Source organism: Diabrotica virgifera, chromosome 4 (assembly GCF_917563875.1).
Source record: "Diabrotica virgifera virgifera chromosome 4, PGI_DIABVI_V3a".
In the NCBI taxonomy this organism is placed as follows: domain Eukaryota; kingdom Metazoa; phylum Arthropoda; class Insecta; order Coleoptera; family Chrysomelidae; genus Diabrotica; species Diabrotica virgifera.
Genome location: NC_065446.1, coordinates 1,363,713 through 1,386,006, shown reverse-complemented (window position 1 = coordinate 1,386,006; position 22,294 = coordinate 1,363,713). Strand labels below are relative to the sequence as shown.

General features: G+C 33.1%; 1 protein-coding gene across 1 annotated transcript; it reads left to right on the top strand.

Moving 5' to 3' along the window:
• Positions 1–4,938: 4,938 nt before the first annotated feature.
• Positions 4,939–16,972, top strand: LOC114324392 (perlucin-like protein). The gene is made up of 4 exons (XM_028272219.2): positions 4,939–5,109; positions 11,331–11,383; positions 11,485–11,593; positions 16,636–16,972. The coding sequence occupies exons 1-4, from the start codon at positions 5,004–5,006 to the stop codon at positions 16,866–16,868; spliced, it is 501 nt and encodes a 166-aa protein (XP_028128020.1). The 5' UTR covers positions 4,939–5,003; the 3' UTR covers positions 16,869–16,972.
• Positions 16,973–22,294: the final 5,322 nt, after the last annotated feature.

Here is a 22,294-nt window from a genome sequence, read left to right as displayed (position 1 = left end):
AATCTAGATGGGAGCCAAGAATGTCCAGAACAATTCGTAAAAGTCATGGTTTAGTGTGGATTTTAAAATGGTAAGGTTATCGGTCCATATTTCTTTGAGAACTATAGTTACATGATCTCAGAGTTTTTTTCTAGGAATATTTTAAACAGGGAAGGGGTATGGAGGAGCCCTGTAGCAGTTCCTTTTGTCGTCTTAAATGGACTGCATATTCTATTGCCCGTTTTGATAGCTACTTTGCTATTCTTGCTTTTACTGCTTACTTACTTAATCCAGAACTCGTCTACCTTTCGGTGTGTAAGGTTGTAAGTTAGGTAAATTCCAAAATTTATGCTTAACTTCTGAGTGGCAATTTCCTTCTATGGACGTGGACTATAATTTCAGTGTTTTTCTAGATAAGCTTCTCCACATCTTCAATAAGGCATTTCCTTTAATTCCTATTAAGCCAAAACATCGGAAACCTTGGATTACGAAAGGTATTCTCATATCAGCTAAGAATATGCGTTCACTACTATACATCAAGAAATTTACTACCAATGTTGCTGTCACTGAATATCTTGAAATACAGGACAACATATCTAAAACTTGTCAGGTCAGCTAAAAAAGCCTGTTATCAAAATCGTCTGGGAAGCTCTAAAAGTGTTGCAAAAGAAACTTGGTCTATAATAAACGATCTTCGAAATAAAACTCACACAGCTCAATCATTTTCCCTTCCAAATCCTGAAAGTCTAAACGACTACTTCGTTAATGTGAGTAAAAATATAACATCAACAATTTTGCCGCAACAAGATCCCATTTCCTATCTTCCTAATTCAAGAAAAGTCTCGAATCAGTCGATAACTCTGAACTGATTTAAACAATCAATAGTAACAAAAGCAAATCATCCTGTAGTACTGATGGACTATCTATAAAAATTTTCTCTAATCTCACAGAAAATGTGTTGGAAATCCTCCTCTCACTAATTAATCATTCCTTCGAAAAAGGTAAATTTCCAGAGTGCCTAAAGACAGCCATTATTATTCCTCTTCATAAGGGTGGCGAAAAATCTGATGCCTGCAACTATAGACCTATTGCCTTACTATCGGTGCTCTCCAATATTATTGAGAGACTCATTAAAACTCGACTTATGTCATTTATCGTTGATAACAACATTTTATCACAAAATCAGTTCGGCTTTTTAACAAATAAATGTACCACTGATGCCATGTTTTCTGTACTACATGAGGTTTACCAAGCACTAAACAATAATCTTTATACTGCCACTGTTTTCTGTGACTATGCCAAAGCTTTTGATTGTGTAAATCACGACAACTTGATTACAAAACTAAATTTCTATGGAATTCGTGGTATTTCTTTGAATTGGTTCCAATCCTACTTGAATAATAGGAAACAACTAGTTAGAGCAAATGATACTGACTCTAGTCTCAAAAACATTGTATGTGGAGTACCACAAGGTTCAGTATTGGGTCCTCTACTGTTCCTTATCTTTATAAATGACATCACTAATTTAAAAATCAATGGGAAAATTTTTCTTTTTGCTGATGATACCAGTATCACTTGGAGCAACTCAACTATTGCATCTCTTCATGAAACTATAACTTCGGATCTACTGACGATAAAGACCTGGTCTGACTCTAATTTACTCTCTTTTAACGTAAATAAAACAGTAGCATTATCCTATAAAGGAGCTCTTCAACCTTTGCCTCTTAATAACAGCCAGATCAGTACCGTTGATTCTGTAAAATTTCTTGGTATTTTTTTAGACAGCAACCTCAAATGGTCCCTTCATATCGATTCGTTAAGTAAGAAACTCGCCTCAGCTTGCTATGCAATAAGATCTGTCTCAAGGGAACTCAATTTAGCATCTTCTAAAATAACATATTTTTCGTTGTTCGAGTCTCATCTTCGATATGGTCTTCCTTTTTGGAGTTCTAGTACAGCTGCTCAATTTGATGTCATTTTTAGATTGCAAAAAAGGGCAATAAGATATCTGTTTGGCCTCAAAAGATCTACACATTGCAGAAGTTACTTTAGAGATCACGAAATTTTAACACTTCCATCTTTATATATTCTAGAAACGGTTTGTTTAATTCGTAAACACCTTCATGTCTTTCCATCAAGGCCCAATCATCTTTGCTCCACCAGAAATTCAATCTTTGATATTTATTTACCGATTCCATCCACTGAGTTAGTAAAGAAATCTATATTATATTCCGCAAAGAAACTGTACAACCATCTCCCGTTACAACTTAAATCTGCAACATCTTTCCCTAATTTCCGTAAAATGACAAAAGCCTATTTATCCAAAAGACCATATTATTCAATAGAAGAATTTCTCAATGAATAACTAAGAAAATTGGGTTTCATACGCAGTAGCATAAATTTGTCAGTTCCTTATGTTGTACCTATTTTATTTTATTTGTTGTATGTTCAATTTGCAATTTATATAAATTTTGCAATAAATTGTTTTTGTCTTGGCTTTTATACATTATTGACGATTTATCTAATTTTAGTAAATTGTAGTTGTTATTTGTTATTTATATTATGTTTTTTTTACTGTATGTAAGCTTTGTCCATAAAATTGTAAAAATTTTCAGTGGCAATAAAGCATATTTCTATTCTAGGTTCTCCGTCGTTTTCTTCCACAGTTCCTTCCATTTCCTTCTATCCATGGCCAATGCTTTTGTTTCCTCCCATTTTATTTCTCTTTTGTCGGCCGCTTCCCTCACTTCTTCTGTCCACGTCTTTCTTGTTCTTGGTCTTCCTCTCTTCTTTCTTCCCATATCTCTCGCTTCATATATCTGTCTTACTATTTTTTTTCTCCTCTTCTCAGTACATGTCTGAGCCATCTAAGTTGTCCTTGTTCGATGGTTGTTGTAACTGGGTGTATTTTCAGATTTTCTCTAAAGGTTTGATTTCTATTTTTTTTGCTTTTTTAATATTCGTGGAACCTCGATGTCTTCCATTGCTTCCCATAGCTTTGATTCTAAGCATTGAGTCGTATGCTTTCTGAATATCTAGAAAATTCAGAATCTATTTTTGGCCATTCTTTTTTTTATTAGTTGTTCGACGCGAAATATGATCTAAGCATGCTTCCCCGATGTGAAACCTGCCTGGTCTTCTCCAATTTTATCGTGTATATATATTTCTAATTTTTTTATGGTCTCTCCATACAGTCTGCCTATAGACGATATAATTCTAATTCCTCGATAATTTTCGCAGTTTTTTTTTTCAATTTCTTTTCTGGTATATTGATGTCATAAATGCTGAGTCCATTCTGCCAGTTTAGTCTTCCCCATTCAGTGTTCTCTCAAATGGTTTGTGTATCATGTACTTTTCCAAATACATTTTTAGGAAAACTGTTATCTACATAAATAAAATTGGGTTGGTTATCTATAGACTTAGATATATAAAAATTGCATATTCTACATATTATGCATAAAAAATTCAAAAATGTCCAATTTTGCATATTTTTATATAAGTGTGCATAAAGTGCATATATTGAAATTTTTATTGTAACTACATATACAGATATTTTTAAATTCATGTAACAAATAGCTTGGAAATCTCAATATTTAATTTTGTTTTATAATCTCTTCGTATTCAAATTTTTGGTATCGGACTTTAGTAACTAATAAAAGCGGCTTATACATAGTTTTGTCACGTTTTGTCCTTGATACAAGGGTTCCAAAATCTGTCAGTTTATTTCTCTAGGTAAAAATTTTTATTTTTACGGCCCATTTCACTTTTATTGTAAAATAAGACCTGAACACATGTCTTTTTAATTGTGAATAATTAAGCACAATAAATGTGCTTTGCAAATGCCGAAAATAAACAGTTTAGTGTCAGTCATAAAATAAAACTAAAGTTTTATTTAGGAAACTAGTACCCAATTACAATGCTCCAAATTATCATTGTTAGGCAGTAAATTTTTAATAAAAGGATTTGAATCATTGTGTGAAAACGTTAAAAGTAATACATATTGGAAAAGAAATTTTCGAACAATTTAAAACATCCTTGGAAAAAACAGTTGTTGCCAGGTTTTTTCTGAAGTGGTTCAAGTATTAGCTGCGACATTTTCCGAACCACCTAATTTAGAACCAACTATCATCGTAAATTTGAAAAATGCCCCTGTTACATCAGTTGACGTCGAAAGAAGTTTTTCTATGTACTCAGAAGCCATAAGTTTTTGTTAAAATACTAAAATGTTTAATTATATAAGCTTAATTTGTAAAATACATAGGCCAACATGTGAAGATGTTGTAAATATTTTTTGGTAAAAATAAATATTGAAAATATTTTTTTTATTATATGCATATTTTTTAGATAAACATGCATATTTTTAGGTAAAATACTGCATATTTATGCTCATATTTCATACCTTTTTATTTGCATATTTGCCTAAGTCTATCTATCAAAATACATATTTGCACGTCTACTTCCAAAAAGATTTCAAAATATTATTTCATCGAATAGTTTAATCCCAAAGTCAGCAGAGTTGTAGACACGTAAATTTAATTAGTGGTGGTTTCTTCTTCTTCAAATGCCATCTCTGCGACAGAGTTCGGCAATCATAGCTATTCGGACTTAAGTTCTCTGAAAAGTTCCTTTGATGTACATTTTCACCATTCTCTCAGGTTGCGCAGACTTGATATTTTCTCTACATTTTCCTATGCTTCTTTTTCCTTGGATCTTTCCCTGCATAATGAGTTGGAGCAATTTGTATCTCTCTCCACGTGCAATATGTGAAATGGTTTAGAAAACAATAAAATTTGTTCAATAATATTTTTAAATATCCAGCAAGCATTCGATAATGCCTTATCAAATGTCACCAACGTGCATATTTTTTTATTATAAACCGTATTTTCCAAAATCCTTTTTAACAAACATTGTTATCTAAAACACTAAAACATTTAGGTTAAAGGGTAATGGATAAAAATCCCAATGCATAAGTATATATAAACAGAAAACTTGCATATTCTTCGTACATTTGCCATACAAGTTTTATGTGGTGCCAGTCAAATAAGATGACTACTAAAGTATCAGTAATTTTGTTTTTGTGCTTAATAATATGGAAGGAAAACGCCGTTGAAGCAAATAAGAATTTACCAGGTAAGAAACACATAGTTTTTATTTAAAATTGAAATAATATAAATTGTATGATACTTCTTCTTCTTCATGTACCATGTCCTTTCAGAACGTTGGTTACCATCTAGGGATGGGAAAAACCTACAGGTTTTAACCTAAAACCGGTTCTTTTACTTCGCAATAACCGGTTTTACCGGTTGTTTTTGTCATGGTTATAACCGGTTTTTTCTTTTTAAAGTAAAAACCGGTTATTAGGTTTTTACGGTGATTAGGATTAGGTTAGGTATTATTTTGGATCCCAATCATAATTGTTATTCTCAAGTAATTATTCCAAACAAAACCATAATTCAAATTTTAATTTATAAATACAGAAGCAAACTGAAAGTGCAGACTCACATCAGCCAGAAACAATTGTTTTATTATAACATTTCGTTGAAAAGGTATCTGTAATCATAATATTTACATAAGAAGTGATCTGGTTGAAGTAGACGCAAACATCATCTATTTTTCACACTTGACTCTTGACATTGAAAGTGGGGTGAATGACTTTTTCTGATTACCAAAAAGAATGTTCTGACTATGAATATCGAATTACCGATTACGAATACGAATCTCCAAGGATTTCCCTACGTTTTCAAAACGATACACCCATACAGGAAGTATTAAATGAGTTAAAATGTACCTATTATACAAATATACAAACGTGTTAAAAGAAATACATAATTTTTTTGATGGTAGTAAAAATAAAAGATTAATTGTATTATCCAATTTATTTTTAAGTAAAATATTTATGTTGATATTATTCTTTTATATCCCATTTGAAAGAGTCTGGTACATTTTTTATAAGTTGAAATGTTTGGGTTAAATTGTATATTATTGCAATATCTATATATTAATCTTACGCTATATTATATTTAATAATAAGCAATAAATATATAATCATAATAAAATAATAAATAAATATAATATTTAATAGAATAAAATGGTTCTATTAAAAATTGTGTTTTATTTATATTGATATTGATGTTCTTTAGATAGTACTAATTTTGATGATATTGATATCGAGTATCGAGTCGAGTGGAGTATCCCAAACTAAAGTGCATTGTAAATGTAACATTTTAACCTATTGGATTAAAAAAACCAAAAACCGGTTTTTGGAAAAACCTTTTTTTTTTGGCCAGTTATAAACACCAGGTTAAACCGTAAGCAAAAAAACCGGTATAACCGAAAACCGGTGTTTTGTCAAAAACCGCCATCCATCATAGTTATCTAAATTTTATTCACTGCTACCCTAAATAGCATGCTTGTATCGATCTTGCAAGTTTTTCAACCATGAAGCCTTTTTTCATCCTGGACTAGGTTTACCTGCTACTTTTCCTTGCATAATATTTTGTAGCAACCTGTATTTGAGGCCTCTCATTACATGTCTGAAGTATCTACTCCAGCTTTCTTTTCTTGATGCTTTTTATAATCTCAGTAGTCTTGCTGAAACGTTCTAGTATTGTGGAATTTCGAGTTTTCTGTACCCAATCGAAAACCACACATTTTGAAAGCCTCAAGGCGATTTAGATCATTATTATTGTTCTCGGTCTTACTTTATGGTGTCAATTCATGGACCGTAGCAGAGAAGTAGACGGATCCGTAATGTCAATTTTAAGTCTCTGTTAAATAATATCTTGGACATCCTTCTAAAGGCGGTTCTAGCTTTCCCTATTATGGATCTAATTTCACCGTGATATCGTTCCTGATACTGGATAGTTTGTATTTGTGAATTTTAAAACAAAATCCAAGACCTAGACTACATTTTCTTTCTCTGTTCAATCCAATTAACTTTTCACAACAGCAATCTTCAGGTCCTATAATAACGATATTTAGAATAAAAGTGCATTCAGTAGTGTTATCCTCATCTTGATTTTTTGAGAGATATATAGATCTTTTCAAACTTTAGTGAGGCGATTCATCGCATTTTTTGCTATACCACTACGTCTGCAAACTTCTGCTTCGCAGTTACCATCGTTAGTTATACTAGACCCGAGATAGTAGAAGCTGTCTTCCTTTGAAGAGATATCTGTGTGAATGGTAAGAAGTATTCCGTCGCCTGGTACTGTAGAAGTGCTAAGAGACTTCAGTTCTTTCTTGGCCTTGTTTATGTGTTGGCGATCTCTTTGTTGCAGTAACATTGAGGTAATGCATGAAGCTGCTGAGTTTGGTGAAATATTGTCGTTTGATGCTCAGGTTGCTAAGGTCTGTCGACGAGATGTTGTGAATCCGAGATTCCACAGTTTCAGACCATTTTTCATGACGCGGTTTTTCAATTAAGTCAATTATTAGTTCATCGTAAATCTCCTGATTCTCACCGGTCGACAAATCTCTTATCACAGCTTTAGACGGATCTATCGTAGGCATTTTTCTAAGTTGTTTGTAAATGCGGCCCAGTTGGCATTTTGCAGGTTCCATCTTATACGTAAAAGTGGTCGTAGAAGTGTTTGAGGTGTTGTTAACTGAAGAAAGTTTAAGAGAATGTTTCGTTATTATTATATTTTTTTGTTGATGAAAACTAAATATATCAACTAAATATATATCTGGGTCATATTCTCATTTTAAATGACATACAATAAGCGGAATTTTTACAGGGATGAAGAAGAAGAAGGGTTTATCTTAATACATGCGGATTTATTCATTTTTATCTAGAGAATGGACACACCAGCTTTATACGCTGATACTCAGATGTAAATAGCAAATGGGACCATTCTGCGGAGAATAATACAATATATAACTGTGAACAAATTTAAAATTATCTAAAATACACTTCTCCAAGAAATTAACGCACCACCTACAAAATGGGTCATTTTTGATGTCTCGAATTTCCTTTTCCTAAACCTGTCCGATTTAAGTAATTTTTTAATATATAAGAGCCTTATTCTTTAAAAATATCGTTATTATAAAATTGTTGCTAAACAGGTAAATTTTCATTGTATACCGGGTGTACGAATCAAACTGTGTTCGCGTGACCATGTGGAATATTCTAGCATTTATAAAATACTGAAATGTAAATCCAACTATAGCAGGGGTGGGCAAAGTGCGGCCCTCGGGCCGCATGCGGCCCTTTATACATTTTTTTGCGGCCCGCGGAAAAGAAGTGAATTATTTTCATTTAAAGATTTTTTTAATTATTGCTAATGTTAATAAATAAATATAGATAATGAAGCTATTAATTAACACTTTCGCAGCGGGTGATTTTTCCGCAAATTTTCAACATAACGCGGGCAATTATTTGGATTTCCGGCAGAGTTTTGTCGGCTCCCTGAATGAAATCCACGAAATTTCAACAAATGGAAACGATATTTTTGAAGTAGTCTGGAACTATTTGGAAAATTTTAAATTAACGTTGTAACCACCTAGTAAGTGTAACAACTGACGGAGCGCCAAATTTAAGAGGAGCATATATTGTAATGTTGAGAGAACCTCAAGATTACGTCCATGAACAATTTTTAGAACATCAGTTATTATTTTTCACTGCTTAATCCATGAGCAGGTATTGTGCAAAAATGTTATGCAAGTAGTCAACGCCAACGTCATTTCAATTATAACTAATATTGTTAATTATTCGTTCAATAGGATTAAATCATCGTGCATATTTTTATATTATTTAATTCTTTCAAAGAAAACAAAAACAGTGAAGGAAATTTAAGATTTTTCAAATTTATAACTTTGTTTATTTTGATTTAGACGTATTGCATATTACGTATGATTGTATGATGCGTGTTTACATCTATTTAAGCACGGAATTTCACTTCAAATATTTAAGTAACTAATAGCAATGTGAAAATAGAATTTACTATTTTATTTGCGAATAAGCCACAATTTAAGTTTGAAATTTATTTACGTTTCCATTTCCACTTCGGAAATCGTTATCAAAATACAAAACATTAATAAATTAAACTAATTAAGTAAATGCTTAATTTATTAATGTTTTGTATTTTGATAACGATTTCAGAAGTGGAAATCGAAACGTCAAGTAAATTTAATTTCAAACTTAAATTGTGGCTTATTCCCAAATAAAATAGTAAATTGCATAAGATGTCACAAGGAAATAGCTTCAGAACAATATTAGGGAAAAAAGAAATAGGTTCATAAATAAAATAAATAAATATATAGATACACATATATTTAAGGGAAATACCATGCTTAATTAAGTGCGAATACTGTTTAGGGGGGAGGGGTACGGTTTAAGAAATTTGAAATTTTTGATTTTTTTATTATTTTAAATGAAAGTACATAACTATATTTATTTTAAACTTTATTTTAAATGAAAGTACATAAATAAATAAATAAATAAATAAACTTTAAGAATACTCTTTAAAATTTTCAGCTTGACCGGAGTAAAATTACCAGAAGTAAAGTATGTTTAATATCCCTACCTTCGACTCGCTTTGCAGTAGCTTGAGCGTAGTGAGATACGTTCAAAAGCTGTTCCCGTCTCTTTTGTAAATTACTCTGCGATTCAAAAACATATTCCGGCATGCATTACTTTACGATTTGACAGACAAAAACAAATTGAAATAAAAGTTGTCAAACCAAACGCGTTCTTCTCATAACTGCTTTGTCAAATGCAGTGGACATTGTAACTCAAAAACTACTTTTTCATAGATTTTCTTTAGACATTTCGTGAGGTAACTCTGTCGAGATATTGTTAGCAATAATAAATATGTTGATTTTCTTCCTTTTTTACAAAAATATCGTTATTTTGGTATTTTGAGTGAAATCAAAAACTCAAAAATCGTTAAACCTAAAAAAACTCAACAGCGTTACCTCGAGAAACTCATAAACTAATAAAATATTTTTGAATTTTGTATTTCATATTGTATTGACGAGTTCTACTGCAAAATCCATTTTTTGGAGCTGCCTGTAAAAATTTGCCACCGTTGGCTTATTTTTCAATATTTGGTCTTGAATTTTTTTTAAATAATTTTTGAATTGTACTGACTATGTTTATTTAATTTAAAAATAAAATAATTCTACCATAATTTCAAACAAAATTCAAAAAAAATGTGCTTGAAATGTTGATTTCAAACCATGCCCCCCCCTTAAACAAAATTACTAAAAAGTTAAAAATTCGAACATATTAGGGTAACAAATATTGCGGCCCTTGGTAATAGACCAAAAATATTTTTTAGCCCACCTCTGAACTATAGCCTCATGTTTTATTAACATTCTGTTTTTCGATTCCTTCGCTTAGGTTGGATAATAAGAAAGTTAGGTACTTTGAAAACTAGCCATGTTCTTCATCAATATAAGTGTTTCTAAATTATGTTTCTAAATAAGTGCGACAAACTTTAAGGGTTAATTCTGCATGAAAAAATAATGATAGTTTGCTTTATAAACGTATGTCCACAAATGCTTCGTTTCCGAAATAAATAGTGTTGACATTTGTCTTACAAACTGACGATCTATTTAGTGTTCTAAAACCGGTTGAGATATGCAAATTAAATTTGATGAGTTTTAAGAGGTAGTTATTGTGCATTTTTTGACATACAATTAAGAATTTTATGTTCACCACTGACGCACATATGCGCTCCAATGGTGAATATTAAATTCCTAATTGTATACCAAAAAATACGCAATAACGACCTCTTAAAACCCACCAAATTTCATTTTTATATCTTGACCGGTTTTAGAGCAATAAATAAATCGTCAGTTTGTAAGAAAAACCTCAACACCCCCTATCTCGGAAACGAAGCATTTGCGGACATACGTTTATAATGCAAACGGTCATTATTTTTCATGCAGAATTACCCCTTAAATTTTGCCACACTTATTTAAAAGCACCCTGTATTGGTGAAAAAACAAGGCTAGTTGTTAAAGTACCTAACTTTTTTATTATCCAACATAAGCGAATGAATCAAAAAACAAAATGTTGAGAAAATATGAGGCTATAGTTGGACTTTAATTTCAGTATTTCTTAAATGCTAGAATATTCCACAGGCTGACGCGAACTTTGAGAAAAAGTCACAGTTTGTTTGGTACACCCGGTATGCAATGACAATTTGCCAACAATATTATTAGAATACAGCGATATTGTTGAAGAAGAAGGCTATAACATATTAAAAAAATCACTTAAATCGACAACAGGTTTAGGAAATTCGAGACATTAAAAATCACCCGTTTTTAAGGAGGTGTAATTTCTTGGAGAAGTATAGTAATGTAAGTAATGGCTTATTAATGTCAACTATTGTATGTTTCAGGTAATCTGATAACCTATGGGGACAGTCAGTACTATATTGATGATAAATTTAATGTAAGTTACATATACTTACTAAAAATATACATAATAAAAACTAAAAAAATTCAAACATTTTTTTGTGGATAGAGTTAAGGCTATTTTTCTTACTTTTTTAGCATTGTTGGTGGGAGGCATGGAGACATTGCAAATCTCTTAACATGGATCTCGTTAGTATTGAAACACAGGCAGAAAATAACTTTCTTTACCAAAAGTTGAAGGAACGATGTAAGTATCATGAATTTGACTCACAACTCGAAATAAAAAAATAATTTGTATCTATAATATAACACCGGTTTATAGCATCCTGCGCCTTCCGGTTCCTATTCTCCAGCCGCGTCGATCTGTCCAATTTCCTGGTCGGAGATCTCTCTCAGACATGGCTTTCTGGATTACACTTATCCAGGTTGTTTTCGGTCTCCCCTTTTTCCTTCTTTCCGGGGGTTGCCATTCCATTATTAGCTTTGGAAGTCGATGTTCCTCCATTATTTGTACATGGCCACACCAACAAAGTTGTTTTTGTTGGACTTCTTCAATTATGTTTGTCTTTCTATTCATAATATCTCGCACCCGTTTATTCGTTATATATGAGAGTCTGGAGATGCAGGCCGATCTTCGCCAGAAGTCCATTTCCAGTGCGAGCAATTTCTGTTCTGTTCGCTTATTCAGTTGCCAGGTTTCACATCCATACAGTACCACGCTTTTAAAGATGCCATTATAAAGCTGTGTTTTCTTTTCTTTTGATATGGTTTTTGACCAAAGTAGTGAGTTCAAAGCTCTTATTACCTTCGTTCCTTTCATAATTCTTTCCTCTATTTCGAATTCTGTCCTTCCACTTTGTTGGATTCTCGTTCCAAGGCTCTGGCTCGATTACCATATCATCCTCTAGTTGTAATTCACTTTTCTGTCCTCCTATTCACATATATTTGGTTTTCTTTATATTGACGTATAGGCCCCATTTTTTGTATTCTCGAACAGCCGGTTTGTCATAAACATTAGATCATCTTTATCCTGGGCAATCACCACCTGATCGTCAGTAAAATGCAGTGTGTATAGTGTTGAGTCGTCGCCGTCGTTTAGCTGTATCCCCATTCCAGAACACGATTTCCGCCACTTATTCAAGACCTCATTTATATAGATTTTAAACAGTGTTGGCGACAAGCTGCATCCCTGCCGTAGTCCCTTATTCACCATGAAGCTATTGGTTAATCTGCTGTTGATTTTTATGTTTGCTTGGATATTGTTATAGAATTGTTTTGCACTGCTTTTATTAAAGTTATATTAATAGAGGATTTTTCCAGGACTTGACATAATTTACAAAGTGGTACGGTATCATATGCCTTAGTTAGATCGACGAATAGTAAATGTATTTCTCTGTTTCTGGCTACTTTTTTTTCGTTGAGTTGGTTGATCGTGAAGATGTGGTCGATACAGGATCTTCCTGCTCGGAATCCTGCTTGTTGTTCGATCTCTAAAGGTGCATATTAATTTTCTATTAGAGTTTTCCCATATAATCTGCTAAAGGTGCTGGTTACAGTAATACAGCGATAGTTATGGCAGTCTTCCTTGTTACCCTTTTTGTGTATTGGGGTTATCCATCCTGTTTTCCAATTTTCTGGTATGTTTTCTCCATTTGTGTAGTTGTTGAAAATTATGGTTATTAGTTTGATCAATTTTGCAGTTCCATTTTTTATAAGTTCCGCTGGGATTCCTTCTGGACCTCATGCTTTTTTATTTTTTAGTGATTTATCATTCTCTCAACGAATTCGTCATTTAATTCTACGACTTGACCATTTAAATTGTAGTGTTTGGTGATGTATTTATGTATTCCTGTCTATTTTCTTGAAGTTCTTGTTTGTAGTGGGTTTTCAATTTCTTTAAATCAATCATTTGAAGGTTTGTATTATTTCTGTTTTCCTTTCTTAGATTTCGAATGAACCTCCAAGCTTCTGAGGATCTGCTTCCACCTAGATGGCATTCCACTTCCCTACATCTCTGTTGCCAAGTATTGTTCTCATTTTTTGTTAACATTTTTTTTATATTTGATTAATTCTTGGCGGTATTGGGTTTTATCAGATGCGTTTTGTGATTTTAACCATTTATGATATTTCTGTTGTTTTATTTGTTTCTGTTGTTTCAAGTTCATTACTCCAGACTATGTTGTTATTTTTCCTGGTATTTGTTATCTCCACCCTGCCTAATGCTTCACTGGCTGCTTCCTTAATCGCAAGTGTTATTTCGTATCTGTGATTTTAAAATAATTGGGTTTTCTCGTTAGTGCGAGAGAGGAGACAGTGTATGTGGACATCATTATTTTTGATAGTTGGTGTGTAAGGCAATGTTGTCAGATTTCTCTCAGCACATCGCACTCTTTCTCAGCGGCATAGGGAACCTTTTTTACGAATGACTTGGCGGTAATAGCGACCGGGACCTCCATCTTCGAAATCTGCTAGATCGACACTGAGCAATGCAGCAAGGTAAAAGTGGTAGGTTAAGAGAGAGGGAGAGTTGATGTATAAGCCAGTGTTGCCAGATTTCGCAAACTTTCTCAGCGGTGTAGGGAATCTTATTTTGCGAATGACCCTAGTAATAGACTGTAAAACAGCCCTATTTTCTGCCTCAACTGAAATTATATTCTTCTCAACAGCCCCTATTTTCTGTGTCATCATCATCAATCAGCCCTTTGCATCCACTGCTGGATATAGGCCTCCCCTATTTCCGTCCACTGCTGTCTTCTGTCCTGGGCGCTTCAAATTACGGGAATATGCAAAAGACCTATGCATGAGTTAAAAGAAATGACCAGAGACAGAGATCTTTGGAAACGGACAATATACGACATCACGTCAACCACCATATACTCCCTCCGGGGGGTCAGGATTAAAGAGAGAGAGAGAGAGAGTCCATCGCGTTGGTGGTCTTCCTCTACTTCTTTATCGGCTCTTGATCTCAACTCGAGCAACTTCTTTGTCCATCTCCCATCTGCAGGACGGACCACATGACCTGCCAGTTCGATTTAAGTGTAGCCACCTAATATACAACATCTGTGACTCCTGTTCTCAATCATAGTTCTTCGTTTGTTATATGGTCCCGTAATGACACACCAATCATCGACCATTCCATTTTACGTGAGCTATTCATAGCTTCTTAACAGATGCGGTTGTTAATGTTAGAGTTTCAGCACCATAGGTCATAACCGTAAAACGCATTGGTTAAATACTTTCCGTTTCAAGAAGATTGGAAGATCACTTTTGAATACGTCTCTGAATTTACCGTATGGAGCCCAGGATAGGATGATTCGTTTCAATTCACACATTTGATTGTTTCTCGTGATTCGTATTTCATGATCAAGATATTTGTACTTTTCGGCAAACTCCATGTCATAGTCCATAATGTCAATGTTTTTACTGGGGATCAGGTTTCTTATTAGCTTTGTCTTAGATATGCTAATTTTTAGCCCAACCTGAGAGCACTCTTCTTGAAGGTCTTGCAATATTATTCTAATATCCTTTAAATTGTCTGTCAGTAGAACTACATCGCAAGTTTGTTAGATTTTTTCCATCTACACTCACCGGCAGAGAAAACGGGCACCCCAAAAAATGGGTCATTTTTAATGTCTTGTATTTCCTAAACCTGATGTCCGATTTAAGTAATTTTTTTAGTATGTTATAGCCTTATTCTTTATCAATATCGCTGTAATAATATTGTTGCTAGACAGGTACATTGTCATTGTATACAGGGTGTACGAATCAAACTGTGTTTTTTTCTCAAACTTTGGAACACCCTGTGGAATGTTCTAGCTTTTATAAAATACTAAAATTAAAACCCAACTATAGCCACAGATTTTCTTAACATTCTGTTTTTTTATTCATTCGCTTATGTTGGATAATAAAAAAGTTAGGCACTTTAACAACTACCCCTGTTTTTCGTCAATACAGGGTGTTTGTCAATAAGTACGGCAAGCTTTAAGGGGTAATTCTGCATGATAAAATAATGACAGTTTGCTTTATAAATTTATGCCCGCAAATACTTCGTTTCTGAGATAGGGGGTACAAACTGACGATTTATTTATTGCTCTAAAACGGTTTGTGATATGCAAATGAAATTTGGTAGCTTTTAAGAGCTAGTTATTGCGCATTTTTTGGCATACAATTGAGAATTTTATATTCAACATTGGCGTGCATACGGGATATATCTAAAATATTTATACCCGTACGCACGCCAATGGTGAATATAAAATTCTTAATTGTATGCCAAAAAAAGCGCAATAACTACCTCTTAAAATCTACCAAATTTCATTTGCATATCACAAACCGTTTTAGAGAAATAAATAAATCGTCAGATTGTACGACAACACCCCCTATCTCGGAAACGAAGCATTTGCGGTCATACGTTTATAAAGCAAACTGTCATTATTTTATCATGCAGAATTACCCCTTAAAGTTTGCCGTACTTATTTAAAAACACCCTGTATTAACGAAAAACAGAGGTAGTTGTTAAAGTGCTTAACTTTTTTATTATCCAACATAAGCGAATGAATCAAAAAGCAGAATGTTAAGAAAACCTGAGGCTATAGTTTGGTTGTAATTTCAGTATTTTATAAAAGCTAGAACATTCCACAGGGTGTTCCAAAGTTTGAGAAAAAAACACAGTTTGATTCGTACACCCTGTATACAATGATAATGTACCTGTCTAGCAACAATATTATTACAGCGATATTGATAAAGAATAAGGCTATAACATATTAAAAAAATTACTTAAATCGGACATCAGGTTTAGGAAATACAAGACATTAAAAATGACCCATTTTTTGGGGTGCCCGTTTTCTCTGCCGGTGAGTGTATATTTAGACCTTTCTCCCTAAAATCAAGCATTTAAATGCGTATTCCAGAACGGTGGTAAACAGCTTAGGTGATATAGTATCGCCCTGCCGTACTCCTCTGCCAATTCGTATGGGATTGGTATTCTCGTGAAGCTTCACTACCATTGTGGCGTTCTTATAGATGTTGTATATTAGCTTAGTATGTCGATAATCGATACGGCATACATGTAAAGCACTCAAGACTGCGTCCAGCTCAAATGGAAGTCCACAAAGGCAAGAACAAGTGGCCTATTATACTCAATCGATTTTTCAATTACCGTCTTAACACTTTGAAAATGGTCTTTTGTTCCGAATCCACTACGAAACCGCCCTGTTCTATTGGTTGGTAAAAGTCCAATTTGTTTTCCGTTTTAGTAAACTGTATATTATATCGTATATTCTTTATTTTCAGATGGTAACGGACCCGAATATTCGTTTTGGACTGCTGGAGCCAAAGAAGGGAACGGATGGGTATGGAAAAATACAAATGGTTTTGTCAACTACTTCAACTGGGCACCCGGTCAACCAGACAACGCTGGTCTAACCCGTATAGAAATGAGATATAATTGGGCAGCTGGACTTCGCTGGTACGTGAGGCATGAGCATTTTATAGGCTTGCATGCAGTCTGTGAAATAGGTTTGTGATGTGGATTGGTAAACTGGTTTCATACACCGTTGGTGCTGCTTGCAATGTTACGACTTCAGTCCCTACATTGTTATATTGATAATAAATGAGATGTCTTCATTTTCGTCCTAGTATGATTTATCTTTCCTGATTTATCTTTTAGTATTAGAATTAAATACCTGGAATACAAATACCTAGGAACCTGTATTTCAGAGAAAAATGATCAAACAACAGAAATAAGGACCAGGATAGAAATAGCAAGAAATGCGTTTGTAAAAATGAAAACAGTTCTCTGCAACAAAGACTTTAGCCTAGAACTGAGAGTAAGAGCTTTGAGATGCTACGTGTTCTCGATACTACAATATGGACTTGAAAGCTGGGCATTAAAGCAAGAAGACATAAATAAGCTACAGTCATTTGGAATGTGGTGTTACAGAAGAATGCTAAGAATAGCATGGACACAGAGGAAAACGAACACGGAAGTACTGCGAGAAATGGGTAAAGAATGCGAAATAATAAACACAATAAAAATAAGAAAGTTACAATATCTGGGACACGTAATGAGGCGACCGCGATATGAAATGCTAAGACTGATAATACAGGGAAAGATAAGAGGCGGAAGGAGTATAAGAAGAAGGAGAGAATCATGGTTGAAAAATATAAGGGACTGGTTTAAATGCAGTTCTATAGAACTCTTTAGTGCAGCGGTGGATAGAGTAAAGATAGTGATGATGATATCCAACCTCCGATTAGGAGACGGCACTTGAAGAAGAATATTAGAATTAAAATGGGAAGAAAAAGGTATGAAAATATGTGGAAAACGCTTGAACCATCTAAAGTACGCTGATGATATTGATAACCGATAATTGTTTGAAATCGCTACCGCCAATCGACTTAGCTACCATGCTATCGGCTCCTTATATTGGTAATATTTTTTGCTAATGCATGATAATGCAAGAGCTCACGTTGCACGAACTGTAACCGAATTTTTACAACAGGTACATCTTCGGACTTTTGAATTGGCCACCACGTAGTCCAGATCTTAACCCAATCGAACATTTGTGGGATTGGCAGCAACAATATACGATAACGTATAACAAGAGGTAGAAACAGTAGCTCTCGAGATTTGAAATTATATTTTTCAAGACCAAATAGCAAACCTTATTTGTAATATAAAAGTACATTATCTCTTTTATTATCGAACACAAACGAATGAATTCAAAATCAAAATGTTAAGAAAGCCTAAGGCTACAGCTGGGTTTTAATTTCAACATTTTATATGTGCTAGAATATTCCACAGGGTGTTCCGAACTTTTAGAAAAAAAAAACAGAGTATGATTGGTACACCCGATATATAATGACAACTTCCCTGCCTAGCAACAATATTATTACAGAGATATTGCTAAAGGATAAGGCTATAACATATTAAAAAAATCACTCAAATCGGACAAGAGGTTTAGGAAATTCGAGACATCAAATATGTCCCATTTTTAAGATGGTGCGTTAATTTTCCTGTTTAGTGTAGTAGGGGAAGCAAGTATTGTTACGGGTTAAAAGTCGCTAAGCAACTAGAAACGATTTTTATAAATCAGATTGTCATAAATTTTGGTTTATTGTCACAAGTACTGGCCTAAATAATTATAAAAATCAAGCTTTTATATTGTCTTGAATATTAGCTGCTATCAAGCCATTTTTAAGTCCGAAATCATATAGAAATCAGGCATGAAGTAGACTTTAGGTATACATTGCTACCTGTCTAGTAAGTGTCATCTCTTTGTCTTTACCTGTCTAGTGTCATATCTTGCTCACTTTTGATTTACACTTCATGAGGACAAGTTAGTGTTGTCCTATGAAACTCCTTGAGGATATTTAATCAGAAGTAATCCAGATAACTAATTAACAAATATTCAATTTTATGAAGTTGAAGATTGTCTTGCTCAGCAAGGATTTAAAATATCTGGATATTTAGGTCCTCAAGACCTTTCTTTTTGGCCACACGCTATCTTTAAGGCCAACAATTTTTCTTTCTCTCCAATTCATTTTGATGTTGTGAGTTTTTTTGAAACACCCTTGTCCAGGGTCGATATTTATATAACCTGTATATCTGTGAAGTATCCAAGTATATAAATGCAGTACGACATCATCCACGTGTATAACATCGACGAAAAAAAACATAAGGTAGGATCAAACCAATACTTCTCTTAAAAGAACGTTGTTTTGTCTGTCTAAGCCACCACACCATACAGCAGTCTGACAAATATCTCGGTTTTGTATTTTTGTTTTCTTGTAAATAGTACCTAAATATAATATTACATAGTTTTAAGAATGATAATATGGGTGTACGCTGAAAAAAATATTCTTAGAGGCAAATATAAACTTTAGTTGAGCTTTTTACCTCTTCCTTTTGGTTTTTTTTTATATTTTCAATTAAGATTAATATGAATTTTTTTAGTTTTGGTTAATAAGAATAAATAGTTCGTGAATTCTCTGATTTTTTTGATTTCTTATTATTTTTTTTTGTTTGTTAGAAAATAAAACTATGTAGTTATTTACCTTCGCATACCTTCAATAAAAACCGGTAACATCGGCGAAGAGTAACAGTATGCAAAATTTGCAGTTACTCGAGCGTTATAATCTATTGGGTTGTGTAGATTAGGTTCTAAAACTAAAAAAAATTAAAAAAAAATAAAATTCCTGTAGCTGGCTGTATACCATAAATCACAAAAAATACAGGATCCTTTGTAAAAGGTATATTTAAAAGATTTTAAATATACCTTTTACAAAGGATCCTGTATTTTTTTTAAAGAAAATAATCGTTTCGTTTTGATTCAATTCGAGTCTCTTGCCAACCTCTGACATTTGATGTTTCGGAATATATTCCTTGTCAAAGAGGCTTTGCAAGAATACTGAATTGAACCATAACGAAACGAAGAGGAAGTGCAAATATTAAAATATTTGCACCGGAGTATGGTTAGACTGTCCTCTAACGGGGAATGATGAAATGAGTGAAAAATAATTTCGACCACGTCCAAGTAATCTGTTAACCGAGAGACACTAGTACCAAGCGCCGCATTATTGGAGTGTTCTCTTAGCGGCGCCGCTTGCTACTAGTGTATCTCGGTTAACAAATTACTTGGACGTGGTCCAAGGTCCCTATACCATAGGTTGTATGGTAACTTTGACATTGACAAATGAAATATTGTCATCGTGACGTCACCCAGACGATCAATTTTACGAATTGTTTGTAAACATAATAGGATACGTGGTTTGGAGGCTATATTTTGTTATTAAATATCGTTAGTGTTTTAATTTGTGTTTATATCTTGAGATATAATGTATCTATAGATATCATTAAGTGTTTTTAGTATAATAACTTACACCCAAAACTCTTTTACAAGTGTTAAGATACATTTTAATGTGGTTGTATTAAGTACCTACTTACTTACTGGATTTTCTTTCTGCTGTATTGTATAGTAAAAGACATTCTTGTATAGAGACATTACAGTTCTGTAATGTCTCTTGCGGTTCTTCACATTAAGTTTACATCATCTGTGTATGTTACAATCTGCTTAGACTTACTGAACAATATATCTAATTAAGTCTATAGATAATAGATCTATTATATGTAATTGTTTCATATAAAATTATAACCAATATTGCAGCCATCTGAAGATCGTTTGAATAAACAATTATAAACTAAATGAATATATAAAACGGGGAAAATTCCCTTTATTGCACTGAAATTGTATTTTTTTATAATTTACTGTTAATGTAAAACTTCACAGGTACCTATTGAATGAAATCATAATGTTTTAATAGTTTTAGATATTATAATCCAGTACCTAACGTAATCAGATGCTCTTATGTTAAACTTAAGGGAAAAACTACTAATTTTGATACATAAATCTTTAGTTGAATCTCTTTTTCACCATGGTTTACATGTTAGGAGGAAATTATAATAATATACTACGTGCATTATCCCCAATTCAAAATTATTATATACCTACTCAAAATCATTTAAAAAAGTAAATTGTATTCAACTCATTATTAATATACCTAGGACATTTGAAAGATTTAGTCCCATATATACACAAGAAAGAATCTCCTTCTGCTTTAATTAAGTAGTAATGCTATTCTACTGCATATATTTAATTGCAATTATATTCTATGATTTTTGTAACTCTACAGGTATCTACCACATTTTTTAAAGAATATATGAAATAAATAGTCATTAAAAATCCAAACGTATTTTTTTTAAATATACACATTTTCAATACATTCCTACTTTCCGAGTTCATTTCAATGAGTGAAGTGAATGAATTTGAATGCAGCATTCTGGGTGACGTCACTCCCGCCATTAGATTCTCGACGCTGATTGGTGGAAAGTTACCATGCAACCTGTCTATTTATGAACCTTGGACGTGGTCGAAATTATTTTTCACTCATTTCATCATTCCCCGTTAGAGGACAGTCAAACCATACTCCGGTGCAAATATTTTAATATTAAAAATTCACTCAGTAATATTAAAAAAGTAAATTCAGTCTTTTTGTAAAGCCTCTTTGACAAGGAATAGATTCCGAAACATCAGATGTCAGAGGTTGGCAAGAGACTCGAATTGAATCAAAACGAAACGGTTATTTTCTTTTTTGCACGATTGATCATTTTTGACTGTTTACCGTGACAGATTTTACGTCAGTAGGTGACATTTACTAGCAACTCGACGGTAAGTAATCCAACTCGACGGTAAGTACTCCAACTCGACGCGCGACGGTAAGTAATTCACTTACCGTCGAGTTAAAAAATCTCTTAATTTTAATTTATTTTTTGAAAGAATAAAGAAAACTAACGAATTATTTATTAATATTGAAACTTATGGTACAATTTGTTAGGTCTTTGAACGAAATATGCCAATAGAGTCTTTTCTTCGATTCTTAAATTCTTGCCTTCGCACCATTTTTTAAAACTTTGGTAGGTATTTTGATAACGGATTTTGGATTTTTCGGGAATAATTGCGGAACACCCTTCTTTCCAAGCCCGTTCAATTTCTTCAAATTCACTTTCGCTCATATTTTAATTTATAATAATCAAAATTGTACTTAAAATTATTGACAACTAAATAAAAACTCAATTCTCCATTGTTGTTATGCACCCTAGTTACTACCTAACAACCAAAGTATCTATCTTGATAAAATGAATGAAACTAGTCAATATGACGAAAATGTTTAATTTTATAATTTATAATGGTATCAATCGTGCAAAAAACGTTATAAGTATGTCGAACGTTAAGGGTAACCGATCTCAGACAAACAATTGTCTTCGATCGGTATAAAACCCTTACCGTTCTCCATACTTAATATACTATTTGTCATACCTTACTCGGTTTTAGAGTACAAAATGACCACGTTTCATATAAGTAATCTGCGACGCATTATTGGAGTGTTCTCC